The sequence below is a fragment of the Podarcis filfolensis genome (genome assembly GCF_964270895.1).
Source record: "Podarcis filfolensis genome assembly, chromosome: 10".
NCBI lineage: Eukaryota > Metazoa > Chordata > Lepidosauria > Squamata > Lacertidae > Podarcis > Podarcis filfolensis.
The window spans coordinates 68,988,752-69,013,648 of record NC_139612.1 but is presented as its reverse complement, the minus strand read 5'-3'; the positions used below and the strand labels follow the sequence as shown (position 1 = coordinate 69,013,648).

General features: G+C 45.5%; 1 protein-coding gene across 2 annotated transcripts; it reads left to right on the top strand.

The window, feature by feature from the left end:
* Positions 1 to 24,852, top strand: TSGA13 (testis specific 13). 2 transcript variants are annotated; one of them, XM_083573185.1, is made up of 6 exons: positions 1 to 308; positions 6,171 to 6,247; positions 13,013 to 13,213; positions 17,231 to 17,331; positions 23,795 to 23,901; positions 24,638 to 24,852. In XM_083573185.1, exons 2-6 carry the CDS (start codon positions 6,191 to 6,193, stop codon positions 24,829 to 24,831), a joined length of 660 nt encoding a protein of 219 aa, XP_083429311.1. In that variant the 5' UTR covers positions 1 to 308; positions 6,171 to 6,190; the 3' UTR covers positions 24,832 to 24,852. The 2 variants fall into 2 exon arrangements, with proteins under 2 accessions (XP_083429311.1, XP_083429312.1); XM_083573186.1 differs by lacking the exon at positions 1 to 308 and adding an exon at positions 2,641 to 2,971.
* The last annotated feature ends 45 nt before the right edge of the window (positions 24,853 to 24,897 follow it).

The window sequence follows — 24,897 nt, the reverse complement described above, 5'->3', positions numbered from 1 at the left end:
GTGCATGGAACCTTGTGAGTCTTCCGCTAACTGCCTCAACTGTCGCTCCCAATGCTGGCTTGAACATCTGCCCCAGAATATTGCCACTCCAAAAGAGGCAGAGGCAAAGGAGTCACATCACCCTTCCACCCAATGGAGCCTCTTTCTCACTGATGTGCGTTCGGCACGGACAATGCTTACGGGGCCACGTGATAACTCGACTCTTCCACCTCCTGAAGTTCTGCAGCAACCAGTGAAGTTCCATTGCGCAGCCAGCTGAGGCCACTTTGCCAGTGTGGGCAGCCGTCATCCAACAGCCACAATACCAGGTGACTTTTGATTTTGTGGCGGTGATGAGGAGGATGTTGTTGGGGGCCCTGGAGCTAAATTAGGGTCTCCCATCTGGGCCCTGTCTGGGTGAGAGGCTGCTGGAACACCTTCAGGAATGGTTCTGAACTTCCCGAAGGAAGTCTAGGAAAGGACGCAGCAAATATCTCGGTTGTGCAGAGGAAGATGCTGGACTCTTGAGTTAGAACATAGCTCTTTACCGACTGCACTAAGAGTGGCAGATTTTAGGCGCAGCCTTTCTCAACCTGTGGGTCCCCAGATGTTGAACTACAACTCCCATCATCCCTAGCTAGCAAGGCCAGAGCTCAGGGATGATGGGAGTTGTAGTCCAACAACATCTGGGCACCCACAGGTTGAGAACCGCTGCTAGGGTGTCAGACTGACATGTTTTCCATTAGAAACCGGAGTCGTCGGGGATTGAACATGGCACCTTCTGCAAGCCAATCAGCTGTCCTTCCACTAAGCCCTTCTGGCTCTTGGACATTTGGCCGTGGAAATAATGGCATGTTGCTTATTTCTGAAGCTTTAAATTCCTCAGAATGGAAACCATCGACAGGTGTGATCTGCAGTTAATTCCACAAACCAATCATTTACTTTCGCTGTGGAACAATGAAAACAGCGATCTTTATCTGCTTGCCTTGTCTATAAATCAATAGTTCACTGGCTTAGCTCGGAAACTCTAGGGTCAGTCTCATGTTAATGCCCTTAAGAACAGAATGAAATTGAACATATTGACAACAGATGGAAGTTTTTGAAAAGTCTGTTGGCCCTGCCCAACTGCTTCATGGAATATGTGACCATATTAGCATGTATCCAGTACAGAATACCAAAAGAGTACCAAAAGAAAAAATAAAGATGGCCGGAGAGGGCACAGATTTGCATAAGATTTGCATATGGTGATGTATGCGTGCATTGATGAACGTTTAGAATTGGATGAGGACTGCCCTTTTTATGCATGGTGATTTGTGCTCCTGATGGTACGGGGCAGTTATGCCTAGTCAGTACCTTTCGAACCTGCAAAAGCTTCAGGACGGACATACGGCTTCATTTGGTGCATGCTCTGTAGCTGAAATCCTGTGGCTTTTTATACCATTAGTGCATTGCACTTTCACTGCACCATGGTGCAAGAGTGCACCATCGAGACAGCAATAATGAAGTAGGCTTGGGGAAGCATTGCAAGCATGGGAAATGCGATTCAGTGTAAACAAGCGTACACACAAAGGTGGAAAAATATATATCTTAATTACACATTTTTTCTTTACAACAATCATGTGAGGTAGGCTAGGCTGAGAGATTGTAATTGGCTCAAGGTGACAGACGTATATGTGCAAAAGACGTACCTGTGTGTGGCAAGATCAAAGGCGGGAGAACTTCTTGGTGTTGAATGGGATGCCCCTATTTTCATCGGAGAAATTTTGGAGGGTATGTTGATATTGTTCAGCAGTAGGATGAATAAAAACAGACACCCCCCCCCTCTGGGAATGAAAATTGTCTAGATCATAAATATGGTTTCAAAGCTTTACTAACAGAACTTTCTTCACAACAGACACAATGCAGTAGTGATACATCCAAATAGTTGCATCTAATCATGTGGTTGTGGAGGGCGTCATTTTAGTTGGTAGTCCACCCGCTTGGACTACTGCAATGCGCTCTACGTGGGGCTACCTTTGAAGGTGACCCGGAAACTGCAATTAATCCAGAATGCGGCAGCTAGACTGGTGACTGGGAGTGGCTGCCGAGACCATATAACACTGGTCCTGAAAGATCTACACTGGCTCCCAGTATGTTTCCGAGCACAAATCAAAGTGTTGGTGCTGACCTTTAAAGCCAATAATAATAATAATTATTATTATTATTATTATTATTATTATTACCCATGCTATACACCTGAGCTCACACACAGATCCCCAGTCAGAAGTTGCTAGATGTAAAATAACTTGTAAAGAAATGAAAGACATGGATAATTTAGAGAGATGAAAACTATGAAGAACGTATTGATATGTAGTCTTAGAAAAATTATTTTAAGGACCCGTGCAGGGGATGGGGGGAAAGTCACGAGATTCAGAGAATCTCATTTATGGATATATTCAAAAAGTTTTTCCTTTTCATTATTTTAAATTGGTTCTTGTAAAAACCAATAAAAATATTTTTAAAAGAAAAAAAAAGAGCCGCTGTTCAACTCGCCACTGCCCTCATGTGACCTCCGACCTTACAAAATGTGGCTTGCAACCTTGTCATAATCTTCAGAACCGTGTGGGGTGTTTTAAGATTCTAGGGCCTCCAAGCAACCATCACCTTTAACCTGCATTGCAGCTTTTAGGCAGGAATTAGTTGCCCAGGGGGCAAGTTGTCAGTCGCCACAAACCTGGCTCTGTGGGTGAAGTATCTTCTCCCCGCCCTCAGACTGACTGATTCCCTTCAGCGTCCCTTCTGCCCCGGCATGCGCAGGGCAGCCAAAATCAACTTGATCCGTCCCTCCCTGGCTACAGACCCCATCGCCCCTGACCACTGGCCATTATGCTAGTTAACGGACAAATGGTTCCTAGGGCGGTGCTTCAGTGGGTGGGTCGACATGGTGCAAATGAAGATGTCATCTGGCGATGGCGCCATGCTGCTCTCATCGCCACAGCATCCCTCTCTACGTGTAAGTAATGGAGACCCGTACCTACCAGGAAGCCAGAGAAGCGGCTCCATCTGATGATGATGATGATGATGATGATAATAATAATAATAATAATAATAATAATAATAATAATAATAATTATTATTATTATTTATAGCCCGCCCATCTGGCTGGGTCTCCCCAGCCACTCTGGGCAGCTCCCAACAAAGTATTAAAATACAGTAGTCTGTTAAACATTAAAAGCTTCCCTAAAAGCCTTTAGATGTCTTCTAAAAGTCCAGTAGTTGTTCTTCTCTTTGACATCTGGTGGGAGGGTGTTCCACAGGGCGGGTGCCACCACCGAGAAGGCCCTCTGCCTGGTTCCCTGTAACTTCGCTTCTCACAGGGAGGGAACTGCCAGAAGGCCCTCGGCGCTGGATCTCAGTGTCCTGGTAGAACGATGGGGGTGGAGACGCTCCTTCAGGTATACTGGGCCGAGGCCATGGCAATCCCACTTCTGCTGGCTGAGGCGGGTGGGAATTGGCACCCATTTCTGCTTCCTTTCCATCAACGCAACTGGAGCGAGTTATTTATTATTATCACCAGTGCTATTTTTCTAGAAAAAGAGGTGCCAGAACTCACTGTGAATGCCTCCCTCGTCCTCTTCTAAGAGAACCAGCGAGAACGAGGGGCAACGATGTCCACTTGAGAGGTGCCAGAACTGAGTTCCTGTCAGTTCTAGCTGAAAAAACCAATAATAATAATACATGATTTATATACCGCCCTTAATCAGAAGATCCCAGGGCGGTGTACACATTGCAGAACATCAAGTATAAAAGCATAATACAGTGGTACCTTGGGTTAAGTACTTAATTCATTCCGGAGGTCCGTTCTTAAACTGAAACTGTTCTTAACCTGAAGCACTGTAGCACCCTGCTTGTGGCTAACGCTTAGCTGGAATGAAATATTCAACGCAGCAATAGAGAAATTAAAATAATAATTTATCTGTCAGACAAATAAATGATAGGCACAGTGGTATATGGTTACCAAAGCTCTGTCTATCCTCCAGCCCTGATGGCCAGCACTTATATTTCCTCAGCCCAGCCCCCTTGCTCCTCCTTTGGCTGCCTCTGTCCAATCAGCCTGGTTGAAATTCCTATTGGCTGTTTGCTAGAACCAATCATAATCATTTCCTATTACCTTTTATGGGAGACAAAGAGCTATATTTCCTTCTATCCATAAATGGCAAACAAGTAGCCATATATCTTACATTTGCCTTGACAAGGCACCTTAATTACCAGATCACCTTTTGCCCCTTTTCCCCTCCATTCCAAAACAGATGGCTAAAACAGATGGCTCATGGTCTTACATTTTGTCCAAACAGAGATCTTGGGTTCACATTCTCACACACCATCAATGAAATAAGAATCTAACATAAGAATCTAACATTTCTTACTTTCTAAATCCTTTGCATAATTACATTTAAGCCAACAAATCTCATCCATTAACATAGATAGCTTTTTAGAAGAAAAGGCATTTTAAAAGTAAAACCTCTTCAGTTTACACCCCCCTTTCCCGGCCAGCTGCTTTTCCCATTAGCTCTTGCCCTTTAACCTTAGGAAAATGTGGCTAGAGTCTAATGGGAGGCACATGGTATTATTTTCTGTTAAACAATAAATCTTACTATTTACCAACTCTTAATTAGTGTTTTTGCAGCTTGATTGTATTCTGTAATATGTAGGGTCAGTATAACCTTTGCTCCCAGCCTGTAATTCCCTTTTACAACTTTGATAATTTTGTCTCCTGCTATAAATCAGGGGGGGCCTTGTCCAGGAGGATAGACATCTGCCAAAGTACTTAGCCAGCTGCTTTTCTGCCTGGCATGAAACATTTGCACATCTTTAAGCTCATTTTAAAATACAGGCCTTGATCAGATGCCTCAGCACCACTTTAGCTAATGGGGCCTCCCGCTGCCACCGGAGCACAATTTCTGTTCTCATCCTGAAGCAAACTTCTTAACCCGAGGTACTATTTCTGGGTTAGCGGAGTCTGTAACCTGAAGCGTATGTAACCCAAGGTACCACTGTAAAAAGGATGCTGACAGACAGCCTAATAATGAAATAGGTAAAGGTAAATTGTAAAGGGACCCCTGAGCATTAGGTCCAGTCGTGGATGACTCTGGGATTGTGGTGTTCATCTCGCTTTACTGGCCGAGGGAGCCGGCGTACAGCTTCCGGGTCATGTGGCCAGCAGGACTAAGCCACTTCTGGTGAACCAGAGCAGCGCATGGAAACGCTGTTTACCTTCCCGCTGGAGCGGTACCTATTTATCTACTTGTACTTTGACGTGCTTTCAAACTGCTAGGTTGGCAGGAGCAGGGACCGAACAACAGGAGCTCACCCCGTCACGGAGATTCGAACCGCCAACCTTCTGATCAGCAAGCCCAAGAGGCTCTGTGGTTTATCCCACAGCGTCATAATAACAGAGCTCTCCCCTCACTTTTACAGGTCAGAGATTAATGAACAGCCATAGGCCTAGGTAAAGAGGAAGGTTTTTGTCGGGTACATAAAGACATGTAGTTATGGCACCCCTAAGTAATTAACCAACACCCCCTCGCAAGGCACTACCACCCATTTCAGTAACCACTGGCATAAATCATTGTTGGGTACTACCGTATTGGCCTGAATATAAGCCTCCCCCTTTTTATTCCAAATTCCGACCGTGAAAAGTGCAGCTGAAATTTGCGAACTTACAAAAACTGGCTTTTACGATATCGCTGCTGAAACAGACATACGGTAAAATGGGACAGGTGTGAGTGCCTGCGGAATTTAAGGGAGTGGCTTATATTCGGGAATTGTCTTTTTTTCTTAACCCCCCCCCCCCGAGTTTTAAAGATGCAGTTTATATTCAGGCGTGGCTTATAATCAGGCCAATATGATAGGCCCCTCTCTGGTCTGGAGATTGCAGGATGGGTAGCTGGTTTCTCTGCTTGCTAGGAGTGCTTGATTCTACCTAAAGGTCTGTTTGGAAGTAAACTGGGTGGCACATGAAGATGGCACATGTTTCTCTCTTGAAAAGGAGCAAACTCTGCCAACCAGTGACTGCCCCCACCCTGGGTATCAAACTGTCCAGGGGAAAGTGGGGTGACCATGGTTGGTGGGAAGAGTAAATAGCAGAAACGAGATTGGATTTGGGGGTTCCTCAGGTGTCAAAATGATTTGATGTTGTTTTAACTTCCCAGTTCGAGACACTCATCCGAACATGTGCAGTCAGTTCCAGCTGAAGCATGAAGCCACCTACTCACAACATCCTAACTTGGTGAGTGAAACCTGACTTCTTTTTCCATCATGAAAAGGTGCCAAAGGAAGAGGAAAAACCATTGTTGTTGTTTAGTTGTGTCCGACTCTTCGTGACCCCCGGACCAGAGCACGCCAGGCACTCCTGTCTTCCGCTGCCTCCCGTAGTTTGGTCAAACTCATGTTTGTATCTTCAAGAACACTGTCCAACCATCTCGTCCTCTGTCGTCCCCTTCTCCTTGTGCCCTCCATCTTTCCCAACATCAGGGTCTTTTCCAGGGAGTCTTCTCTTCTCATGAGGGGACCAAAGTATTGGAGCCTCAGCTTCAGGATCTGTCCTTCCAGTGAGCACTCAGGGCTGATTTCCTTCAGAATGGAGAGGTTTGATCTTACAGTCCATGGGACTCTCAAGAGTCTCCTCCAGCACCAGAATTCAAAAGCATCAATTCTTCGGCGATCAGCCTTCTTTATGGTTCAGCTCTCACTTCCATACATCACTACTGGGAAAACCATAGCTTTAACTATACGGACCTTTGTTGGCAAGGTGACGTCTCTGCTTTTAAAGATGCTGTCTAGGTTTGTCATCGCTTTTCTCCCAAGAAGCAGGCGTCTTTTAATTTCGTGGCTGCTGTCACCATCTGCAGTGATCATGGAGCCCAAGAAAGTAAAATCTCTCACTGCCTCCATTTCTTCCCCTTCTATTTGCCAGGAGGTGATGGGCCCAGTGGCCATGATCTTAGTTTTTTTTATGTTGAGCTTCAGATAATATTTTACGCTCTCCTCTTTCACCCTCATTAAAACCATGGAGCCATAGATATGGAAAGGGCACCAATCCTGTCCACCTTGCAGTGTAGGTATCTCAGTGAAAGCATCCCTGACAGATGACCATCCAACCTCTGCTTAGAAACCTCCAAGGAAGGAGAGTCCACAACCTCGCAAGGGAGACTGTTTCACTGTTGAAGAGCTCTTACTGTCAGAAAGTTCTTCCTAACATTTAGTCAGAATCTCCCTTCTTGCAACTTGAATCCATTGGATCGAGTCCAGGCCTTCAGAGCAGCAGAAAACTTCCATCTTCCATGTGATAGCCCTTGAGATATTTGAAGATCAGTACTTCTGTGCTCTCTGAACACCAGTACAGAACTGCGACACACACAGAAGTAAAACTAACTTCCAATAGTCCTCAGACTTCCTTTCTCACGCTCACTCAGACACTCACATGATGTATACAAATCATAGGACCATAGAACTACTTGCTGGAGCAGCTCGGATAGATTAAAAATCCTAATCCCAGCCACCCTCCTCTACACGTGTTCGAGCTTGTTAATTTTGTCCTTGAACTGTGGTGCTCAGAACTGGACACAGTCTTCCAGGTATGGCCTGATTGAGGCAGAAATGAGTGGTACTATTACTTCCCTTGACCTGGACACTAGACGATGAAGCTTACGAGCCACTACACCGGTCTGTGGCAGACCTGTTCGCCATCTTACCTCTCTTCCCCTCAATGCCATGCCCTTTCTCAATGCAGTTTGGGCATCTAAGATGGCAGCCGAGCGCCAGAGATTGGGATCTGTTCATTCATTCATACACACACACACACACACACACACATTACATATATATATATAAAATTAGTTTTTTAACATATCATTTTCAACAGTAATTAAACATTCTTTTACATCTTATTCAATTTTTTTTTACTTCCATCAATCCTGTCTGAAAAATTCCCAGTGTAATCTCTTAAATGTAAAGGTAAAGGGACCCCTGACCGTTAGGTCCAGTCGTGGCCGACTCTGGGGTTGCGGCGCTCATCTCGCTTTCTTGGCCGAGGGAGCTGGAGTACAGCTTCCGGGTCATGTGGCCAGCAGGACTAAGCCGCTTCTGGCGAACCAGAGCAGCGCACGGAAACGCCGTTTACCTTCCCACCTATTTATCTACTTGCACTTTGATGTGCTTTCGAACTGCTAGGTTGGCAGGAGCAGGGACCGAGCGACAGGAGCTCACCCCGTCACGGGGATTCAAACCGCCGACTTTCTGATCGGCAAGTCCTAGGCTCTGTGGTTTAACCCACAGCGCCACCCGCTTTCCTTAATCTCTTAGTATGTATTTCTTATTTTCCCTATTACATTTCAAACTCATAACCAATAGCTCTATCTTTTCCTACTTTGTAGCACTTCATATATTTCTCCTTACAAAACTTCTTGTAGTCCTAGGAGCGTAATTTGTTGATTACAGTTGCTCTTCAAATAATTCATATACTTCTTCCAATCTTCTGCTTGGGATCTGTTCCTATCTGGAACAGAGATGGGCAAGTGACTGCTGGCAATGACAGCCAACAGGGAGCCGTGACGGTGGGAAGCAGTGCCAGGTAAGGCCTGATAGTGGGGGAGGAAAATGAGCAAGGTGCCATACCTTGTCACCTGTAGAGGTTGGAAGGCCATCTGTCATGGATGCTTTATGAAATATACTCAGAGTCGAGAGTGGATTTCATGCTCTTTATTCAGCTCATAGTGGTGAGGAGGAATGGAAGTTCCTCCAGAATGTCTGCTTTATATACATTATTTACACAATGGGCTGCACGTGATTGGCTAATTCTGGGATTCTCCTGTAGGCCAATCAGGTTGTGGATTCACTTCCACCTGGAGCTGGATTGGTTGGCTCCTGCAGACCAATCACACTGCTGCATTGTTCTAGACCAATTAGACTGCTGCATTTTGGATCCTATTCAACTCAGTACATAACACTTTAGTTGAGATTCCTGCATTGCAGGGGTTTTGGATGAGAGAGTCCCTTCCAACTCTTAAGCTTCTAACATTTTCTCAGCAGTTAACTCGGCTTTTGTGACCCTGTTTCCCAAACCACCACACTCCCCACTGTCCCCACAAGCCATGATGGACCCCTGCAGCCATTTCCCCACAAGGTGATTACCTTGCCAGCCTGTTGCATGGTGATGAAGCTATTCTCCCTGTCGCCGTGTGCTGTCAATCACAATGCCATGGGATATGCAAGGACAGTGATTAGCCAGCAAGCCCAGTACTGGGTCTGCTGGCTACTCACACTGTCTACTAGCGCATCACGGTGGTTTTGGAGGAAGAATCCAATGAACTGGTCACCTTTGGCAGTAGCTGGAGTGGCAAAAAGGCCAGTGATATTCTATGTTTTCTTGCTGTGAATAGGGGGGGGGGGACAGAAAGCAGAGCAGGATGGGGACCAACGCAGGTAAAGAACTCTTCAGTCAGCATTGCTGACGTTTGGGGAAACTGGGTAAGGGATCTACTGTTAACGGAGAAATCTGAGGTCTCCCTTGGACAAAAAACAAGGACACCAGCCAGGAATACCAGAGCAAAATAGCAGCCAGTAGGCTTGGTCTTTATTGAAGACTGTTGCGACAGGACTCCCACCTGCCACCAGGTGGAACAAGATGGAAGCCCCGAACAAAAGAGAACCCAAACTTTTATTAGCTGCTAATCCCCATGTTACACCCCCCCAACTACATCACTAATACTTCATGGTTACATCATGAAAGGGGAGGTCTGGTGGCAGTAATCTGAGCATCCTGGACCCTGCCCCATGGTTCTCCTTGCCCTCCACCAAACACCCATCAAGTGTAACAAAAGAGATGTTTACATTTCCCTATTTCCCAGCCAAGTTAATCGCACCCTTTTGTCTTCATCTGGGTTTGTTATTTCTGGAATGGCTACCTGTCTGGCACTCAGGTATCAGGAGGCCAGGAATTATCACTCAGGCAGAGGGGCTGCTGAGTAGCTGAGCTCACATGTCTTATATGAATTTCTGAAGTTTTCCCTGTGAGCCAGTGCATAGAGACATTTATCAGTGAATTCTTACATTTGGTATCGTGCAGCAGAGGCCCTTTGAATAGATAGGAAGAAACTGTGATGAAGTGTTTTGTGGGGACAAATCACAAAAGTCACAAAAGTGATTGTGCTGGTTTTGGTAGTGGGCTGCATGTGCATGATATCTGCTGAAGGGGCAACCTCCGCCCAACCTATAGATAAATTCCTGCAACACTGCCATCAGTGCCTTTTCCTGGTGTAGAAAAATCTGGGGTTGGCTTTTACCCAGTGTCCCCTAAGTCCATGATCGGTCAGAGAAGAATGGATGGAGGCAGGATCCAGTGACAATAAGGCAGATCTTTATTTTTCTGTTGCGACAGAGTTCCTGCCACCTTTGCCAGGAGGTGAGGGCCTGGAACAGAGGTGTGCAAGAACTTTTGAAGACTTTAGAAATTGCCCAGCCCTTTAGCCAAAGACCGCCCAAAAGCATCGCAGAAAGATGTGGTCTGCAACAGAAGTTTGTGTGTGGCTTGTCTGCTGCCGGCCAAGATAACCTGATAAAGTTTTACCGATTGCATTACTGGCCAGTCTGAGCCATTCTTTTGACACGGTAAATGCCTTAGACCCTGAATCCAGGCCACAGCGGCAGAATATTCATAGACAAAATTTGACATTAAATCTGTAGGATTTGCAAGTGAAACGCACCACTGGGGGAGCTTTTTCCAAGATATTTCCTTCTACAGAGGAATATTTGGGGGTCATTAGGAGTTGATGTGGATTCAGGATTGCTCTGTTGTTGTTTAGTCGTTTAGTCGTGTCCGACTCTTCGTGACCCCATGGACCAGAGCACACCAGGCCCTCCTGTCTTCCACTGCCTCCCGCAGTTTGGTCAAACTCATGCTGGTCTCTTCGAGAACACTGTCCCACCATCTCGTCCTCTGTCATCCCCTTCTCCTTGTGCCCTCCATCTTTCCCAACATCAGGGTCTTTCCCAGGAAGTCTTCTCTTCTCATGAGGTGGCCAAAGTATTGGAGCCTCAGCTTCAGGATCTGTCCTTCCAGTGAGCACTCAGGGCTGATTTCCTTCAGAATGGATAGGTTTGATCTTCTTGCAGTCCATGGGACTCTCAAGAGTCTCCTCCAGCACCAGAATTCAAAAGCATCTATTCTTCGACGATCAGCCTTCTTTATGGTCCAGCTGTCACTTCCATACATCACTACTGGGAAAACCATAGCTTGAACTATACGGGCCTTTGTTGGCAAGGTGATGCCTCTGCTTTTTAAGATGCTGTCTAGGTTTATCATCGCTTTTCTCCCAAGAAGCAGGCGTCTTTTAATTTTGTGACTGCTGTCACCATCTGCAGTGATCATGGAGCCCAAGAAAGTAAAATCTCTCACTGCCTCCATTTCTTCCCCTTCTATTTGCCAGGAGGTGATGGGCCCAGTGGCCGTGATCTTCATTTTTTTTATGTTGAGCTTCAGACCATATTTTGCGCTCTCCTCTTTCACCCTCATTAAAAGGTTCTTTATTTTTTAAAAAAATAATTTTTATTAACAGGCCAATCACATCATCCAAATCACATTAGTTCCAAATTATACAGCCAAATTTTAAATTTTGTTGGGGGTACCCATACATCAAGCTCCGCACGAGTCCAAAACTCCGAACGAGTCCAAACATCACTTATATTACTGCTTTAATTAGACAGTTCTATCCAGTTCAATCTAGATAGTCCTTTATTACTTTCTTTCTCTTCTTGTTGTTATCGTATATTCCTTTCTTTGCGATCTCTGATAATTTTCACAAGCAGATTGAAAACAGGCATCCTCTGTGTGGGTTTTGTACTCTTCAAAGATCATATCACTCAGGGACAGCCTCTTTTCAATGCTTCCATAAAAAAATTAATCTTCTGTCTGTCCTTTACTTTTCTCAGGCTTTCCAAATAAATCAAATGAATCAGGAGGCTCTGTCAGGTCAAGCTTGTGTTACAACATTCCTTCTCTTTCGAACGATCCTGATTCTCCTTCCCCTGTCCTTCTTTCTCCGGCAAGCCTGTCTTGGCGAGACACCATTTTTTAACTGCGTCATAAAAATTTTCCTCTTTCTCACCGTTCACCAATCCTCTCTCCTGCTATAATCCATCCCACACAGTTCTTGAATTCCTGCTTGTGATTAATAAAAACGCAACGATCTTATTTCTATCTGGGGTGAAGGGTTATTAATATCACATCGTGCAAAGAAAAAAAAAGTTTTTTCCTCCACCCCCCCTTCATTCCAAACATACAGTCTCCTAGTGGTGATTCATCAGAAGATTTACTTATCCATCCGTCACTCCCGGTCACAGAGATCCATAAATCAGCAGTCTTATCCTCGAACATTACTTGATGTATGTGCTTCAGCTTCATTCCAATCATATGTTTCCAATTATAATTCCGAGCTGAAGCTAACCAGCACGCGCTAATTGGAATCGGCGTCAGGAAGATCTGACTTCACCGAGGGCTCGTGCCAAGTGTTCGGCACCCCCATCTCTCAGATCAGGGGGTGCATTGTGAACACCGCTAGCAAGGCAGCGCCCCCGTCTCCTGGGGGGGGGGGGGAGAAGACTGCATACTTCCCATAGCAGCCCCTTAATTACCTCGTATGGGTCAGAGAGATGTTATTGTCGGCCATCTTCCAACGCGCCACCTGGTGGCCCCTATTCTTTAATTCCTCCTCACTTTCTGCCATCAAGGTTGTGTCATCTGCATATCTGAGGTTGTTGATATTTCTTCCAGCAATCTTAATTCCGGCTAGGGATTAAGACATACGGTTTACATGCCTGCCTATGTGTGTTTATCTTGTGCACTTCGGAGCATTCATTTTATTTATGGCAATTCTTAGGATTCTTATAACGCTGGGTAAAATGGTGCTGTCCTGTTCAAGCATGACAAAGCCAATAATGTCTGAGGCCGCCTTTCCTTCTCATTTTACTTATTTTATTTTTCTCTCTCCTGGGGTAGGTCCAATACTTCCTTCCATTCACTGATGCTGAGTTCCAAGAGCGGCTGGAACAACACAAGGGAGAGATTGCCATCATGCTAAGGTCCTCGGAGTTCAATCAAGACAAAACTGCCTTGATTGTGACTAACAACCCACTTCCCCTCTTCATATCCGGACAACAGCTTTCAACACCTTTCCAGTTTTTCCCTGAAGACATCAGGGTAAGTTGGTTCTCTGACACGCATACCTTGCTTAAAGTGAAAAGGGGATTTCCCCCACTTCTGACACCGTTTAGGGAAGCTTTTAATGTTTGATGTATTACCGTATTTTAATATTGGGTTGGAGACTGCCCAGAGTGGCTGGGGAAGCCCAGCCAGATGGGCGGGGTATAAATAAATAATTATTATTATTATTATTATTATTATTATTGTATGGGGGGTCAAGGAGGGAACTCTGCGGCATGACCTTTCCACAAAAGGTGTCTCTAAACCAGGCATAGGCAAACTCCGGCCCTCCAGACGTTTGGGACTACAATTCCCATCATCCCTAGCTAATGTGATAGGAATTTTGAGGTCTTAGATATATGTTAAATGTTCGTAAGTGTACCAACCAAGCACATACATAGATCAGGACAGGAAGACTGACCTGGAACCATTTTGATTTTCAAACTGTCCCAAACTGAGCAAATGTTTTATCTGCAAGGTCAAAGGAAAATGGAAAAGCCTCCCCATTGTCTTTTCCTTCACAAATCCTGTCTTAAGGGTATGTCTGTGTTTGAATAGGGTGTGAGCCTGTGACCTGGCCCAGGAACTAAGTATTTATCACTACAAAAGACTGGCCAGGCTCCCCAGGCAATCCAATCAAGTAACCTGCCAGACAGGAGATAAACGACAGGAGAAAAACAATATTCAAATTTCTGTTTTAGACTGCCTTTTCTGTGATGTAGGTGTGATGTATCTGAGGGGTGGTCTTAGGTTACACCCCTTCTGTGATGTATGTATGATGTTTCTGGGGGTGGTCTTGATCTACAGGGTGGCAATTTCAAAAGTCTTTATAATGCCTTGCGTGCCATTTTTCTGGGTTCCTCCCCCTCTCCTGCGGGTGAGGGGAGCACCCTGTTGCAACAGATCAATAAAGATCAAGCTTACTAGCTGCTTTGCTTCTCAATATTCTCTGGTTGGCCTCTGTTATTCTCTCCTACCAATAGGGAACCTATGTAAGGACTCTATATGGGCTCTTGGATACCCCATAAGGGAAAAGGGCCATTTTTGTTTACAACACTAACAGGACCAGTGGTCAGGGATGATGGGAATTGTAGTCCCAAACATCTGGAGGGCCGGAGTTTGCCTATGCTTGCTCTAAACTGGCCTTCCCTAATTCCAGATCCCTATGTATTGTGGGACTACCAAACCCATTACCCTGACCACCGGTCACACTGGCTGTGGGATGATGGGGTTTGTAGTCCCGACTGCATGACAGAAGTTTATAAAATTGTGCCTGGCATGGAGAAAGCAGATAGAGAAAAGAAAAGCTCTTTCTTCCTCTCTCATAACTCGCACAATCATCTAAGTCTCCATCTTCTCCAGAGCTTTCCCCAATCAGAGACTGTGCCTTTTATTTTACCTTGGAACCACAGTAAGGAAAAGAAAAGTATTTACAGTAAACCGAAAACCAAAATAAACCCTTTCAAGAGCTTCTTCGAAAGTCAAGCATTAGCAGGAATAAACAAACCAAAATCAATTAAAATAACTTCTTACACTCATAGAATGTTCCCACGCAGAGTAAAGACAGCCATGTCCCGCATGGACCTCCTTTTCTTTCACCCCGTCATTTCGCCAAATAAATTCCAAAAATAATAATTTCTTTGCCTGTCAACTGTTGCAGGAATTTATGTATAGGTGGGGGGGGGGTTGCCCCTCCAGCAGATATCATGCACATGCAGTCCACTACCAAAATCAGCACAATCACTTTTGTGATTTTTGTGATTTGTCCCCACAAAACACTTCATCACAGTTTCTTCCTATCTATTCAAAGGGCCTCTGCTGCACAATACCAAATGTAAGAATTCAGTGATAAATGTATCTATGTACTGGCTCACTGGGAAGACTTCAGAAATTCATATAGACATGTGAGCTCAGCTACTCAGCAGCCCCTCTGCCTGAGTGATAATTCCTGGCATCCTGATACCTGAGTGCCAGACAGGTAGCCATTCCAGAAATAACAAACTCAGATGAAGACAAAAGGGTGTGATCAACTTGGCTGGGAAACAGGGAAATGTAAATATCTCTTTTGTTACACTTGATGGGTGTTTGGTGGAGGGCAAGGGGAACCATGGGGCAGGGTCCAGGATGCTCAGATTCCTGCCACCAGACCTCCCCTTTCATGATGTAACCATGATGTATTAGTGATGTAGTTTGGGGTGTGTGTGTAACATGGGGATTAGCAGCTAATAAAAGCTTGGGTTCTCTTTTGTTTGGGGCTTCCATCTTGTTCCACCTGGTAGCAGGTGGGAGTCCTGTCACCACAGTCTTCAATAAAGACCAAGCCTACTGGCTGCTGTTTTGCTCTGGTATTCCTGGCTGGTGTCCTTGTTTCTTGTCCAAGGGAGACCTCAGATTCCTCCGCTAACACAGCTATATTTTCGTTGCTTTAAAGTTTTGGAGAGGATACCGCTTCAATGCTTGGAAATTGAGGCTTCCTGTTGTGGAGTTGCGCTGGAGCCTGACATTTCGGCTCAATTCTTCCTACTCCACACACACACATACCCTACATGGGAAGACAAGAGAGCTTGAAAAAATACACAGCTGGACCCTTTGGCACCCAAAGGACCCCTTTGGGCTTTTTAAGGGGTGCACGGCACCCTCATGCTCCCCCTATCCCTCTCTCATTGGTAGAGTCAGTCCTCCGGCTCTGATTCTTCTTCATTGAGGTTCCCCAGCTGTTTCCTCCCACCATTCCTCTTCGTCCAACCAGTCCATGACACAGAACTCGAACCCAGCACTCCTGCCATCACACCGCCCTCCCTGCCTCATCCCCTCCCAGGACCCACCTGTGGGATTCTTCTGCCCCGACCTGCTGATGAGCTGCCAGTATCATGAAGGTTACCAAGCCTTTATATCGGGGATCAGCAACCTTTTTCAGCCGTGGGCCGGTCCTCAGACCATGTGGTGGGCCGGACTATTTTTTTTGGGGGGGGGGGATGAAAGAATTCCTATGCCCTACAAATAACCCAGGGATGCAGGTGGCGCTGTGGGTTAAACCACAGAGCCTAGGACTTGCTGATCAGAAGGTTGGCGGTTCGAATCCCCGCAATGGGGTGAGCTCCCATTGCTTGGTCCCTGCTCCTGCCAACCTAGCAGTTTGAAAGCACGTCAAAGTGCAAGTAGATAAATAGGTACCGCTCCGGCGGGAAGCTAAACGGTGTTTCCGTGCGCTGCTCTGGTTCGCCAGAAGCGGCTTAGTCATGCTGGCCATGTGACCCGGAAGCTGTATGCCAGCTCCCTCAGCCAGTAAAGCGAGATGAGCGCCACAACCCCAGAGTCGTCCGGGACTGGACCTAACGGTCAGGGGTCCCTTTACCTTTTACAAATAACCCAGAGATGCATTTTAAATAAAAGTGCACATTCTACTCATGTAAATTCCCTTCCCTGGGGGGTTGTCTGTATGAATCTGTATTTTATTCTGAATCCATGTTATGGGTTGTTGGACTGTAATAAAGATGATGATTATTACTCATGTAAAAACACCAGGCAGGCCCTACAAATAACCCAGAGATGCATTTCAAATAAAAGCACACATTCTACTCATGTAAAAACACGCTGATTCCCAGACCATCCGTGGGTTGGATTGAGAAGGCAATTGGGCCGGATCCAGCCCCCGAGCCTTAGGTTGCCTAACCCTGCTTTAGATTTAACCAGAGCTTCACAATTGGAGTAAATTTATTGCGTATCTAAAAGACTGTATCTAAAAGCTGTAAAAATTTAAAAACACTAGCAGGACTGAAGTAGCTATTACAATGTAAAACAGATAAGATGTGAGTATAAAATACGCGAAAAAATGTGATAAAGGACACCAACTGAAGGGATGGAGGGAAGCCATAGCTCGGCAGAGCAAAAGGGTTATATTTTGATGGATGTATGGATTGTTGAAAAAAAAGATTATGTAAAGAAAATAATAAAAAATTATTTGGAAAAAAATAAATAACGAGAGCTTCTTTTGCTAATCCACCTTCCCTTTAGAGGAAAAACCAACCTGATTCGGACCACTTACCCCCTGTGCAAGCCCAAAAGAGCCAAATGAGTCCCAGCATCAGAAAGCTGAGGAAACCAGCAGAATTCAGGTAAGGCCACAGATCTTTCTGTTGGAAAAAGAAACAGGCGTTGTGCTTTAACACACGTTGCTTCTGTTGGGATACTGCCAGGGAGATAAAGCCATCATGGCCCCCACGTCACCTCCGGACGATCCATCGATCTCCCGTAGATACAGTATCAGCAATTAGCGACACGAGCTCCAGAAAATAGCTTGTAACATTCCAGAGCTGATGCACGCTCTATCAGCAGAATTCGCACAGCGAAAGATGCACGCAGGAGAGCATTATTTAGAAGTTTATTCAGCGTTGGTCAGAGCAAAGGAAAAAACATGACCGCCTGTTTGCATGTTCAGGCACAGAGAGAGACAACAGCTCTATCAAAACAGAAACATCCTGTGAACAGGAAATACGCAGACTCTGTGACTCACAAAGCCTGCTCCCTTTTAAGGTGGAACGGAAATATCCTAACAGCTTCAAGGTGGTTTTCACTGCGGCTTAAATGCGCAGCGCTCTAAACCAGCCTTCTCCATTGAGTGCCTACAACTCCCATCAGCCCCTGGGAGCGTCATCAATCAGAATGTACAGGTGCTCTGCCTCTTCTGGAATGGCTGTACAGTGGTACCTCGGGTTAAGTACTTAATTCGTTCCGGAGGTCTGTTCTTAACCTGAAACTGTTCTTAACCTGAAGCACCACTTTAGCTAATGGGGCCTCCTGCTGCTGCCGTGCCGCCAGAGCACGATTTCTGTTCTCATCCTGAAGCAAAGTTCTTAACCTGAGGTAATATTTCTGGGTTAGCGGAGTCTGTAACCTGAAGCGTATGTAACCTGAAGCATATGTAACCTGAGGTACCACTGTAACTGTATTTGATTCATCTCCCAATAAGGGATAGGATTTATCTAGAATTTGGCGGGTGATCAGTTTATCATTCAGGATGTATTTCAGACCCTCCAAGCGTCCCTTATCTCCAGGGACCGTCCTGGATTTACAGAAGCTGTCCCAGTTTCTGATTTGATCCCAGAATGTCCCGCTTTTCCTTTGTTGTTGTTGTTTAGTCATTTAGTATTGTCCAACTCTTCATGACCCCCTGGACCAGAGCACGCCAGGCCCTCTTGTCTTCCACTGCCTCCTGCAGTTTGGTCAATTCAAAGCATAGCTTTTCCTTAGGATGTCCCTATTTTCATAGGAGAAACATTGGAGGGTATGGGAGTTATGTGACCCCCGAGCCAAGGAAATAAGTAACCAAACAACCTTTAGAAGACATCTGAAGGCAGCCCTGGATAGGGAAGTTTTAAAATATTTAATGTTTTGTTACGTTTTTGTATATGTTGCTTGGGCACCTCAGTCAGACGTGCGGGGCATAAGTATAATACAGTTGTACCTTGGAAGTCAAAAGGAATCCGTTCCAGAAGTCCGTTTGACTTCCAAAACGTTCGGAAACCAAAGTGCAGCTTCTGATTGGCTGCAGGAAGCGTGTTCAGGCACAGAGAGAGACAACAGCTCTATCAAACAACTTGGAACCCAAACACTGCAAACCCAGAGGGAAGTGTTCCGGTTTGCGAACTTCTTTTGTAAGTTGAACGTTCTCCGTTTTGAGTGTTACGCGTCCGACCTGAGTGCCACACTTCCAATTTCAGTGCTACACTTCTGTTCTGTTTTGAGTGTTATGCTGTGGTCTGTTTTTGCTATTTATTTTGCGTTTTTGCGGCTCTTTTTGCTTTGTTTTTGTGACTGTGGAACCCAGTTCAGCTACTGATGGATTGATTGTAAGACCTCAGTACATTGTTTATTGCTTTCATTTTATGGATCAGTTGTCTCGTTAGATAGTCAAAATTCATGTTAAATTGCTTTTTCAGGGGTTGTTTTTAAAAGTCTGGAACGGATTAATCCATTTTGCATTACAGTAGTACCTCTGTTTCCGTAACCCTCTGGTTACGTAAACTTCGGGATGCATGCATGGCAAACCCAGAAGTATTTTACCAGGTTTCGCCGCGTGTGCATGCACAGAAGTGGTCCTCAGGTTACAGAAACTTCAGGATCTGACCGGACCTCCAGAATAGATCCCATCCGCAACCGGAGGTACCGCTGTACTTTCTATGGGAAAGCACGACTTGGTTTTTAAATGCTTTGGTTTTGGAATGGACTTGCGGAACAGATTAAGAAGCAAGGGACCACTGTACTGAGGTTATTTTTAAGACTTGAGTTGAGAATCTTCACATGATGGTTACAAAGGAAAATAAGTACTGGATGATGAAAATCTGGTTTGAATTGGAGATTGAAGAATGGAGAGATCTCCTTATGTGGAGATCTGAAGACCTATGGATTACAAATTTGATTAAGGTGGAAGTTGGAGCTTTCGGGACAATTGGACTTAAAAGGAGTAAGAAACAAGATTTGGGCTCCACTTTTAAGTATGGAGGTCTGGCTGGAAGAAACATGGACCTTATTGGGACAGAGCTTCTCCGAGATTTGGTGTTTAATACTAAGGACTATCAAAAAAACCGGCAGAGAGGAATTGAGAGAGAATTAAGAGCCTCGGACGTGAGGTCTCCAGGCTGATAGTAGATTAAGACTGATGGACATCTGTTGGGGATCGAAACCGGGAAAGGGGGTGGTGGGGTTTGGGAATCCAAAGGGTGTACAATTATAATCTGTTTTGTTATTTTGTTTTGTTATTAGTATGAAAATTGGGGAATTCGTGGAAGGGAATTTGGGTCGACTTTAGAAAAAGGTTTTAAGAATGAGCACTGATGTATAAATATTGATGTTTATAAGTTAAAATTGGTTTTTCTAAAATGAATTAAATATAAAAAGGTTAAAAATTGGGGATAAGAACTTGTTGAACTAACAATTTGAATTGGAATATAAGAAGGGGAGGTGTGGGGAAGTCAGGGAAATATGTTATTGAAAATACGGATTGTAAACTTTATGTGTTTTTAATTTTTTTTTTGTTTTTTCTTTTTTGATTTTTTTATTAAGGTGGAAAATTTTAATAAATATTTAATAATAATAATAATAATAATAAGAGAATCTTCAAAAGTGAATTCATAAGTTTAGAAATCATATTATTTAGAAGAAAGATGCATGCCTCCTTGCTGATATCTTGGGAATATTTAGACACAATGAGATAATTTAGCATGTGAGCCAGATCTTTGACGCAGCTGGGTTATTATCTTCACTTGGTAAGATTCTCCAAAAACTTTATTAAAAGAATCTCTGAAATTTGGACACAGAAGCTTATTATCGTCGGCCAATACTACTGACTAGCACGGAGCAACTTATTGCAAGCGTTGTCTAGACATGTGACAAGGAAAATGTCCTGCTCAAAATTCTTTGTAACTAGAAATGCTTAAGAGCTTCATATTGCTGTGTGCTTTAATTCCTGGTTTTGTTAGAAAACTTATTTGTTCATTAATGCAAATATAAACGGAAAGGTTCTCCTGTACTCAAATAATTACAGATTTTATTTTATTTTTTTATTCATATGTGTGTATGTATATGTATATGTATATGTATGTTGTTGTTGTTGTTTAGTTGTTTAGTCGTGTCCGACTCTTTGTGACCCCCTGGACCAGAGCATGCCAGGCCCTCCTGTCTTCCACTGCCTCCTGCAGTTTGGTCAAACTCATGCTGGTAGCTTCGAGAACACTGTCCAACCATCTTGTCCTCTGTCGTCCCCTTCTCCTTGTGCCCTCCATCTTTCCCAACATCAGGGTCTTTTCCAGGGAGTCTTCTCTTCTCATGAGGTGGCCAAAGTCTTGGAGCCTCGGCTTCAGGATCTGTCCTTCCAGTGAGCACTCAGGGCTGATTTCCTTCAGAATGGAGAGGTTTGATCTTCTTGCAGTCCATGGGACTCTCAAGAGTCTCCTCCAACACCAGAATTCAAAAGCTTCCATTCTTCGGCGATCAGCCTTCTTTATGGTCCAGCTCTCACTGCCTACCTTACATGAGCTGCGATAGCTCAGTCATCTGGCAAAAGATTCCTGCACTGCAGGGGGTTGGACTAGATGACCCTCCTGGACCCTTCCAACTTTACAATTCTATACTAGATCATAAGACCTCTATGTGGTTTACAGTACAGTAGTCTAAGATATTAATTAAAAATACCATAAAGAGCAAACATTGAAAACGAGCTACGTGTGATTTTTAAAAATATATATCACCATTAAATTTAAAACATTTAGACTTACTGGAATAACGTGTGTATATTGCATGCTAAAATTACATGCCTAGGCAGGCTTGCTGGAACAAAACATTTGTTAGCGGGGCTCTTTCCGGTGGGCCAGCTGGCTGGTTCTTAGAGAATTCATTGCAGGCTGCAAAGTGTCCTATCTTTACCTCCTGCACTGCCACATGGTTATGTGGTCCAAACCACTGAGCCTCTTGGGCTTGCTGATCAAAAGGTCAGCGGTTCGAATCCCTGCAACAGGCTGAGCTCCTGTTGCTCTGTCCCAGCTCCTGCCAACCTAGCAGTTCGAAAGCACACCGGTGCAAATAGATAAATAGGTACTGCTGTGGCGGGAAAGTAAACAATGTTTCTGTGCGCTCTGGCTTCCATCAAGGTGTCCTGTTGCACCATAAGTGGTTTAGTCCTGCTGGCCACATGACCCAGAAAGCTGTCTGTGGACAAACGCTGGCTCCCTCGGCCTGAAAGCGAGATGAGCGCCACAACCCCATAGTCACCTTTGACTGGACTTAACCATCCAGGGGGAACGCAGGTGGCACTGTGGGTTAAACCACAGATCCTAGGACTTGCCGATCAGAAGGTCGGCGGTTCGAATCCCCACGACGGGGTGAGTTCCCATTGCTCGGTCCCAGCTCCTGCCAACCTAGCAGTTCGAAAACACGTCAAAGTGCAAGTAGATAAATAGGTACCACTCCGGCGGGAAGGTAAACGGCATTTCTGTGTGCTGCTCTGGTTCGCCAGAAGCGGCTTAGTCATGCTGGCCACATGACCCGGAAGCTATACGCCGGCTCCCTCGGCCAGTAAAGTGAGATGAGCACCGCAATCCCAGAGTTGGTCACGACTGGACCTAATGTTCAGGGGTCCCTTTACCTTTAACCATTCGAGGGTCCTTTACCTTTATGTGCACTGACTTGTACCCGGTCAACTTCAGAGCAAGGCGTGCACCCTTTTGCTCTGGTCTCCACCTGGCTCATAGCTACACAGAGTACTCAGAATGCCTGGATTGTGTCATCCACCACCGTTCCATAGTGACATTTGGGCTTTGGCAAGGACCATCAGCTTTCTCTGCCAGAAGGTCCCCAGAGCATTCAGGAATCCATCGGGTTATATCCGTCTCCAGATGTGGTCTAGCAGAGTGAGCCCTCCACCCTTCAGCAGGGAGTTACCGCCACCAAGCCAAATTCCAAGTGCAAAGTTATTGCTGTTTGGAACCAAAACCAGGCCTGCCACAGAAGCCATTTTAAGGTGTATCTTTGTGGAAATGTGTTCAGTACCTGCAAACAGCAAACTGGCAGACCCAATCTAGCACCTTTCAACACATCCAGCACATGGTGAGGTTCAGGGACAGGGAGAACACAGGTCAGGATTTATCTGAAGATCTGTGGATCTAAAACGGGGGTGGGGGGACTGGATCCAAGCCGTGGGCCAGATCCCTCAGTGCCCCACCCTCCATATGCCACCTTCAGTCACCTGATGTCCTAAATAAAGACATCACGTAAACAGACACCTGTCAGAGCTGCTGATGGTTGCAGCGACCTCCTCTGAAGGTCCATTTTGAGTGCCAATCAGCTGATCGGTGGCGGGAGGTTTTCTCCACTAGCACACAGTAGTTTGCATGAAAACCCTTTGCTAATAATGAGCTTATTCTAGCAACTGTTTTCCATGCAAACCATTTCAAAACCGAGCCTCTCAGCTTCCCTAGGGAGCATTATTATTAGTAGTAGTATTAGTAGTAAAGTTTTTTAATTATAATTTTATTTTATAATGTATATAAAATAGGTACCGCTCTGGCGGGAAGGTAAACAGCGTTTCTGTGAGCTGCACTGGTTTGCCAGAAGCGGCTTAGTCATGCTGGCCACATGACTCCCTCAGCCAATAAATGTGATGAACGCTGCAACCACTGAGTCGGCCATGACTGGACCTAATGGTCAGGGGTCCCTTTACCTTTACCTTAGACATAAGGCTGCATAGGGTACACAGCATGGGACCGTAAAAATCTTGAAGAGGAAAGTTGCCTGCACACGTTCTACCAGCTGGGTAAACCCTGGCAGCCAGACTGGAATACCATAGAGCAATTGAGCTATAATTTTGGCGTTGAAGACCTTAAGGACAGAAGGGATATGTGAATTACCTCTTGTTATGAAAAAAAACGCATTATGGCCTGCTTTCACTTACTGGCATTCACTGTCGTTGCACCGTACGAGGACCATAGAAGTCTATGATACCACTGGGGGGGGGGGGGAGAGGGGATTTCCATTAACAAAGTAAACTTGATCGATGCGTACTGAGCAAACTTACTCCTCAAGCAGGTTCTCCAGAGATCAGGATTTCACCAGCGAAGCCCATTTTTCAAAAAATTACGCGGAGAGGCGCTTGCTGAGAATGTACCCCCAGCTCCGTAAGCACATGAGGCTTGGTAAGCAGTCTTCCTTTACTCAAAGAATACAAAGAGGTGGAGGGGAGGCCTACTCGATACAGGATATCCACAGCTGCAGAGGTCCAGCCTCTGCGTTAAGACCTCTAGGTAATGGGCTCCATGGCTAAACTGCTCTGACCTATTAAGTGGATTTCCTAATGCTGAACCAACAGCTAACTTCAAGGGAGGAAAGGACGTTTTCTGGGCTCAGTGAAAGTGCAAATGTTTTACACGCAGAGCGGGCCAAATTCAATGGGGAACCCGTGGCCCTCCAAACGTTGAACTCCACCTCCCAGCATCCCTGACCACTCACTGGCCATGTTGGCTGAGTCCTGGTGTCCAGAGAACTATAGGTTCTCCCCTGCCCACAGATCCTCAGCTGCCTATCCTGCGTCTGCAGTGCTTCCTGCCTCTGATTCCTCTCTCTCACTTAAGCCTGTTGCTTGTTCAGCATCCAACCATTCTGCCCTCCCGTTTGGTCCTCTGACCAGTGTCCCACCACTGCTCCCCTGGCTCTCATCCGTCACCCTCTGAGGCCTTCCAAATGGCTTCTCTGGCCCACCACTCCTTATCGTCCAGTCAGTCCCATGTTTTATGGTCCAAAACATCTGGAGGGGACCAGTTGGGGGGAGAAGAACATGGTGCACAGCTCTGGCCCACCCCATCTTATGCTCTGAGAGCCATCTGCATGGGTCAGTCTCACCTGTGCTATTGGTTGGTTTGTTTGTGCTTCCAGGTACAAACGAAATGGAACCCCTCCCCAGTATCCAAGGCTGGTCCCCCAAACCAACGCATTGGGAGCCTCTGACCATCTCGTGCTTGACGGAAACAAGGCGCACTATTAATGTACCAGGAGAAGATGGCTTCAGGTATGGGAGAGCCCCGCTCTGGATCGTCGACAGCTCGGTTGTACCTAAGTATGCCAAATAAAAGCCTTCTGCTGACTCTGCACATTCTTTGCTTCTCTGCGACGCGAAGCCTTGATCCTGGCACTGC

Coding starts and splice junctions, on each gene's coding strand:
- TSGA13 (XM_083573186.1), top strand. CDS start 2,845: ATGCTAGTTAACGGACAAATGGTTCCTAGGGCGGTGCTTCAGTGGGTG. Junction 6,248..13,012: donor ACTCACAACATCCTAACTTG/GTGAGTGAAACC, acceptor CTCCTGGGGTAG/GTCCAATACTTCCTTCCATT. Junction 17,332..23,794: donor AGGAAACCAGCAGAATTCAG/GTAAGGCCACAG, acceptor CTCCTCAAGCAG/GTTCTCCAGAGATCAGGATT.